This window comes from Odontesthes bonariensis, chromosome 11 (genome assembly GCF_027942865.1).
Source record: "Odontesthes bonariensis isolate fOdoBon6 chromosome 11, fOdoBon6.hap1, whole genome shotgun sequence".
NCBI classification, from domain to species: Eukaryota; Metazoa; Chordata; class Actinopteri; order Atheriniformes; family Atherinopsidae; genus Odontesthes; species Odontesthes bonariensis.
Genome location: NC_134516.1, coordinates 24077322 through 24085310, shown reverse-complemented (window position 1 = coordinate 24085310; position 7989 = coordinate 24077322). Strand labels below are relative to the sequence as shown.

The 7989-nt window shown below is 42.1% G+C and overlaps 1 protein-coding gene across 1 annotated transcript in view; it reads left to right on the top strand.

The window, feature by feature from the left end:
- Nucleotides 1-3925: 3925 nt before the first annotated feature.
- The window catches only part of LOC142391869 (prostaglandin F2 receptor negative regulator-like), a 60423-nt gene continuing 56359 nt past the window's right edge, over nt 3926-7989 (top strand). Inside the window, exon 1 of the mRNA XM_075478053.1 lies at nt 3926-4275. Coding sequence (XP_075334168.1) covers nt 4230-4275 — 46 coding nt within the window. The 5' untranslated portion in view covers nt 3926-4229. The remainder of the gene's footprint in view (nt 4276-7989) is intronic.

The window sequence follows — 7989 nt, the reverse complement described above, 5'->3', positions numbered from 1 at the left end:
TTCCTCCACAAGCTTTCCTGTGCAAATAAAATAAGATGAGATAGCTTCCATTTCAATTTTTTTTTGTGGCTCAATCTAGTCACCCGAGTGGTGTCTGTTGTCATTGATAGAAAAACGTTTCTAGCACACACATGTGCGGTTTTAGTGGACAGATGCAAACCATGTGCAGAGATCAAAGCTGGTCTGTATTGAATCCATTTGGAACAGTGTGATAAATAGTGCGAACATAGCCATCATACATTTGTGGATCGTGTATTGTATTGTAGCTCACTGGTCACTATTGGGACATGAGATACAGGAATCAATTGTGCTATGAAGCCAAATCCCATTTTAAAGTGAAAACAACAACAGCTTATCCCATATAGTGCCTCACATAAAAGTTTTCAGTAATAGAAGAATCATAAAGTGGGTGCAGAAATTCAATCAACTGACCTTAACTACAGAGATGCACAAAATGACCCAAAAAAGATTAAATAAATAAACAAAATTACAACAAATTAGACAAAAAATGATGGATGCATTAAGTGACTAATAAGAGATGCAAAATTCTGATTTGGAGCCAATCGTGGCAAATAAACAGCTCAGTGATCCTAAGATCAGTCGTCACTAACACAAAACTTCAGTTTTAGTTACATTACATTACGGTCATTTTGCAGACGCTTTTAACCAAAGCGACTTACAATAAGTGCGTTCAACATCGGTAGGCAAAAGAACTTCAGGTCACAAGACATCATAAGTGCATTTCCTTCCAAAACCAAACAGCTAAGAGCAAAACTAGTGCTAGAGTAAGTGCGATAAGTCAGGTACCTAGACAGATGGGAAGACAATTTAGAAAACAAAGACAATTTAGGATTCAATATAAACACAAGAAACTTGTGCTAAAGAAAATAAAAAAATAAATAAAATAAAGGACCAGACTCAGTGAATAATTCCCTACACTCCGTATTATATAGATCAATGAGCAGTGCTGACCAACATATCATTGGGGTCATCAGGTGGGAACCTCCTTCCATCGGTATTTCGTCTAGTTGGGCCCACGACACCTCCAGGAGGCTAGAGAATGACCACTGGCGTCCCAGAGTCACCCCCCTAATGCCAGCCAACACTGCCCCTCACACCACAACCACCATAATCTACCTCAGCCTCTCACCAACTGCACAACAGTCACAGCGGGGTGGGGATGCAAACCCTGGTTTGGGTAGGGGAAGAAATAAAAGAGGTAAGAAAAGCAGGAATGGGATTCAAACCCTGGTTTGGGTAGGGGGTAATGAAAATATAGAGGGTGCCAGTGGTGGAGGAAACAATAAGTGTGTAAGGAACTAGGACGGAGCAGGTGATGCATTCAACTGTATTGATCGTGACCATTTCATTCAAAGTCTCTGCAAATCAGCTGGTTTAAAGATCAGACTTTTGGCTGTTTTTCATCTTACTCGAAAAAACTTTTTTCATGTTTTCTGAGTAATTTTAAATAAACAAAAAAGGAAAATTCTCTATGGGGTTCCACAAGGGTCAGTTCTTGGTCTTCATATTTATATATGTGCATGTTTATATGTCTACAGATATGTAGACATACGTAGGTTTGTCTATGTTTATGTGTAAATGTATTATATGTTGCATGTCTGGTAAGTACATTGGGTTTGTGCGTAATGAAATATGCAACCTGTACTGGAAGAGCGAATACACCACAAAGCAAGTTCGAGGACTGACTCCTTCCTGTGCTCCTGGCGTGTCTCTCTTTCCTTGCAAAATTATTATGATATCAAATTATTGAAAAATGACAGCAAAGATATAAATAACAGTAACATCATGACCATAAGGATCACAAAATGCCAAAAAACAGCTGAAAAATTACCCCAAAGAGACCTAGAACGATGCTGAGTTGGACCTGAAAAAAAACGGATGCAAAACAACCTGCAACCACTGCAAAGACACACACAAGAAACCACCACAAAGAAATTTAAAATGTATCTGCAGTGTTTGTAGGATTGCTTATTAGAGGGGAACCTTTAACACATCTGTGCTCATACAAGGTGCCCTGTTGTTTCATAAGGCATCTGTGCCTTAGAAAGCAGATTAAACTCACTGAAGACTTCAAAGCAAAGACTGTTGCCAATATCACAAGTCTTCTTTAACCTCAGCGGAAAATTGCAGTATTGGCATTAGTTAATTATTCATCCCAGAGGATTCCACAGCATCGGTACAAGTGGACTGCAGTAACCGGCTTCCATTTGATGGCAGAATGAAGAAGACAATAAATATCTCTTTTGTCTGGTGATCAATTCTTTATCACTGGGGCCATAACTGTTTCTCTTCGTGCACAACACAAACTTTCATATCTGCTAACTGTGTGAGTAATGTTGATTTACTTGTAGCCAGAAGGTGGCGACCTAAGTCCATATTTTTCCTGAAGTCCGGCTTGACTGTGAGCCTTTACCCAGGTGTGTCAGGTGTATTTGCTCTTGACTGCATTAGCATATTTGACTGTGTAGCTCAGCCTAACAGTCTTTTGAAGCCGCTTTCTCATTGCAAACTGCAGTCTCAGACACAAAAGAGATGCCGTGTTTTTGTGTGATTTTTATCGTATGAAATGCATCACTTTTGTTGTTGTTGGCAGTAACAAAAAGTACATTATAAACCATATGTAGTGCCAAAAATGCATGACCCAGTTAATGACTGACAAGGGAGTGGAGCAGTAAGATAAGGCTATGTGTTCAGCGTGTGTGGTAGTTTGAACAGATGCTGTGTGACAACAGATGCTAAGGTGTCGAGACCACATGGGCTGCTCACACACATCCCTCCATCTCCACACACATACAAATTTGCACGTCCACATTTTATAAATAGGACAGCAGCCTTTGACCCTGAGGTTGCAAGCCCAAACTTTGCCCCTCCTCTCCACCTCCTGCCTCTGTTTCTCTGCCCACAGAGTGGCTGACTGAGCTGTGAACTTTGGCCTGTGCAGCGGCTCTGTGTAAATTCACAGCAAGGGCCTGACCACAGGACGCTAACTGACCACAGGACGCTAACTGACCACAGGACGCTAACTGACCACAGGAATACGTCAGCTTTGATGAAACCTGGAGGGGGAATGACATGAAATGTAAGCATTAAAGTATGGCTATGTTACACTTAAAGCAGTACATGTTACTTAACAGATGGCTTTTTTTTTTAAATTGCCAATAAACCCAATTTGGATGAGTGCCCCCCCCCCCCCCCCCCCTGTGTAACTGACTGACATGATTATAGAAGAAAATCTGTGAATTACCTTGGAGAGGCCTGGAGGAATGAAGTAACATGTTAATTAATTCTTCTTCTGTATTACGTGCAATGAATCCTCTACTCCATTAAAAATAAAACTTTTTCAAAACATATATATATATTGCACATGCTGTAGTTTCTGACAGATTGGTGCTTTTGTTTCCCCCAATTTTTTTTTTTTAAATGCTCACCTTTTTTCCATTTATGTGAGTGCATTGGCCCTTTAATTGTGCCTGAAACTCTCATTTTGCTTTTGTGTATTTGCCTCCTCAGTATCAACAGCATCTTTTTTTCTCGCATGTTCTTTTTTTTGTACCCAGTCGTGGCACCGGCCAAATCAGTTTGTGAGACGATCCATCAGGTCTTTTTGGTAGAAATTACACCCCATTTGCAGTTTTTCTTACGCCTGTTTGGTCCCAAATCATTAAGAAATTCACCCTAAAGCTAAGCAACACGGATTCAGACCGTGCGAGAGAGGAATCCATCACATCATCATTGGATAATATGTGACATGTAATGAAGACTAATGTGTGCAGCGGACAACTAGTGGCACAGCAGGAGGAATGATGTGGGAATCTCTGTCTCCACCTGGGACCTCCCTGTTTCCTCCACTCCTCCTCCAGACCGTCACCTAACTTCCGGCCACTCTCCCTCCTTCTCCTCAATCAGCCTCTCTCCGTCAGTCACTGAAAATCTCCAACTCATTTCCCACAGGCACGGGTGCGCGGGTCTTAAAGCAGCTCTGACTTGTCCGCGTATACACACCCTCTGACCAGGACTTCATCTCGCTTTTGGCTTTGCGGCTCCGCCCGGTGTGCGGTGCGGATTGACTGCACACATCTGAGAGTTTTATTGGATTGCCCCGCAGGAGCGGCGGGAGAGGACTGTTTTTTTTACCCCCAACGCGGGACAAAGGGACCGGGGAAATTAAGGAAAACATAGGACACGTACGAAATCAAAGAGGAGTGACCATGGACCACTGTCTCCTCACACTCGCCCTTGGTCTTTTAATACTCGGTAAGAGACGTCTCTTCGCTTGACTGGTGATTGCTAATTAACTCCGATAGATGGCATTTTCTATGATTAAGATGCCAGTGTGAAACCCCGCTATGAAATGTGCTAATTGAAAGTTTTCTTAATAGTATGCAGATACACAGGCTGTTTAAAACTGATTTAATGCATTGTCTGCACCATTAACGTCTACTAGCAAGTTCGGCATCAATTAGATTAATAAAGTCGCTCTCATTCGTCATGGATTTTAAACTTTTCCCACAGGTTCTTGCTGCTAGCCGCTACCGCCCGCTGTCGAATCTATGTGAAGAACTCATCGACTGTTCCGTGCGAGTAGATCTAAAAAGTAGCTATTATTGTGATTTAGGGGTTTCGGCTGCTCTATTTGATTTTGCCGACTTGAAGGGAGATTCCAAACACGCTGGAAATGAATTGGCAAATTGTGTCAGAGGATTGTCTGAGTTGAAAAACGAAGAAACCACGTGAAAATGTAATGTTTTCAAATGGAATTTGGTACCATGATGAATCCAAATGAAGGTGAAATCAAAATGGTCCCAATTCCTGATTTGAACCTGGCAGGAAGAACAGAGTACAGTGGGACCGTTTTACTCTCACTTCACTCCCACTTACCTTGTTACAAATGCACTCATATTTACTCATTACATGAGAGAAAGTAATGGATGTTGTGCTTTAATTCCCCTTAAATCAGCAGATTAAAGTCGTCAGCCATCGAAATTACTCAATTGCATTAGCTGAACATGACTATATGGCAGTTGCTACAAAGAGAAACTGTTAATTTAAAGGGAAAATGGTTACAAGTTTAACTTAACACATTTAAATTAGGGTGCCAAACTCCTTTGAACAACATGACATTCTTCCTCCTTCGTCTCATGTAGTCAACTACGAGATAAACTGTAGATCATTTAATGGATAAAATGTTTTGGGCTTTTTACATTCGGCAAAACAGACTTTTTAAACCTCATTAGCCTGGAGGACTGCCCTTAAGGCCAATTTCACCTTCATGAGGTGACAGGACACAATTAGCTGTCTATAAGTGAAACTACCCTGGCCACCATGATTTACAATTCTTTTTTTTGTTTGTTTGTTTTTTTTTAATTCAGCCCAGACCTCCTTTATCTGACTGGTTTGAGGCCAGTCGTTAAGCCAGTTTTTACCACAGGGACAAAGCGGGACTTGTTCACTGGCCTACCTGAGCACTCAAGGTGCCATATGTTTATTAGCACAGCATTGAGGGCCATAGGGGTTCTCCTGCGAGTGCGTGTGTGGGACTTGGCTTAAATTAGTGCAGTGCAAGATGATCAAATGTCGCCAGCACTCGTGCGGTGCGTTTCTGTAGATGTGTAAGCAATGCTGCAGAAGGGACAGTTACCTTACCATGCAAATGATTATTTCCCCTTTATTGTAACCGTCCTGGTCCCTATAAAACCAAAGTCATATAAGGCACACACTGCTGTATCAGTATTTCTGGATCCAGACAGATGGTTCCTACTCTGTGGTTGCTAATATATCATGCATGTAGTCAGACTCACAAAAGGAGGAAGTTTTGTGGTTAGACCTCTGCTTTATTGCCATCAGTTTCCTTTCCTGTAACAACCCGTTTGAATATGACATTGAGTAGAGTCAGGCGCCATCTTTCAGTGGAGGCCACTGCTGTGTTTAGGGCATTGGGACAGATGAGAAAATAAAAGCATGCTTTTGTAGTTTATGGTGTTTATTATGTAGGTGGTTTGAAGTCTTACGTCCCAGCTTATGTTTGTTTAAAGACTCTTGGGTTGGGCAAACAGAGCTGCTAAAAGCAAGGTCCACCGAAGGAGCAGCCGGGTTCCACCAGGGAACATCTCTTTTAAAGAGTCACTTGACTGAAAGTCGAGGCGAGCATAGCAGAAGTTGGCAGGCCAAATTTGAAGAAGAACCAGTAGTTCCTGTCACGGTACAGTTTAAAACATAAATATAAACTACATGTGCGTCACACGCACTTGAAATCTATGTCCAGATTAAATTATCGTGCAAGCAGTCATTTCTGTGATTGCGTTTTATGTCCTGGACTGTCCCGGCACGGGGCAACCTCGATGGCTGGAACAAGATAACTGGCAAAAACAAACTTCTTCAAGCCTCAACGTCTCTCTTTTTACTTAATATCTGTCACCGCCATAAAGTTCAAAGCCAACTAAGGTGGCTTAAGTTTTCCTCCAGAGGGCAAAGGCGAAGGTTCTGAGCCACATCGCCTGTTTGAATCCAGAGGGTGCTCCGGACAGAAAGATGCCCAAATCGCTGGCTGTGAACTACACAAACTGGCAGGCCGGAAACTGAGATGGAAGAAAGTACGTCTCCACGGTTCTTAGGTTTTCGTGAGAAGTGGCCCACTAACATTTTCCCTGCATGCGCACACAGGTGCGGGCGATGTAGCTTCGATCGTCTCGGATCACTATCTCATTACTTTCTTATTAGACGTAGTGCCACCTGTGAATTGAAGACATTTTGCTCTGATCAAGCTTTTTTTTTTTTAAAGGAGACATATTCTGAGTGAGCTACTTGACCCAGCTCCCACAGCTTTTAATTGAGATCTGAACTACAGCTTTGAGTTACGATGCAAACGTGAATCTGGACGCAAATTTCACTCGATGACCATTGACGTTAAGTTTTATCATATCAGAGAGCAAACGGTAAACGGCTGAGAGCTAACTCTGGCACACACAGCAAACCGACCTCAGACTACCATACATTTCCCTCGTTTGCGGTTTGAACATAGACTTCTTGTACTGATTTCTCTTTGAGGTACGATCTCTTGGCCCATGTTGTTAAAATGCTGCACCTCGGATAGGTAGGCTGGAATACCCTGGGCTTTAAGTTTTCTACATGCTAATGTTAGCAACTGTTACTTGTATGGGCTCCTTTTTAACTAAGATCCTGCATTTAATGCCATATTTAAAGCCAGATCAGTTCTTTCCTAAACCCATTTAACTATAGAACTGTTGGTGATAATTTGCTGTTGATGGGTACAACAAATGCAGCATGATTTCAACTTGAAGCTGGGTGGAGATATTTTTGGAGTCGATAGTGACTTGAGCTCGGAGGCCAACATGTCGAGCATCGATCTCTTTGGCTTGTTTTGTATGGAGCTCATGATGAATTGAACTGCAGAGCACTCCTGACAGAGACTGTAAACTGAAACATGTGGTAGCTTTAATGTGGTTCTTACCTCGACGTGTCTTGTTACTTTAAGTGGCACAAAAAGCCCCCACTCAGCAGGCTCGCACATATACCACCAGGTCAACTGCCTGAAACTCAAGTATTGATGAACTCTTAAGTATTGAGTGACTGTACAAGCACAGTGCTTGTTTATGAAACACTTTCCAAAACCAAACTGATCAAGTTTCAAGTTTAAAGGTGTTAAGGGCCGAAGAAGAGGATATTTGCTTAATAAAACAAACTAAAAAAAATGTTTTGTATTCGGTGGCATTTACAGCCTTACCCGAGGAGAACCACCTACTTTTGAGTGTGCTACTTTTTCCAGTTTGAGCACCGTATTGGGTATCCTGCTTGTAAAACTAAAGTGGGGTCTGTTGGAACTCTTGCAGCAGCTTGTAGACACCTTCCTCACACATTGACACTGATCTCTGCTCTCAGATCAGTTAAGAGTTGGTTTGCGGCTGCCAACCACTAAACGGTGAAGGTTTTGAGTGATGCAAGGTGACTTGT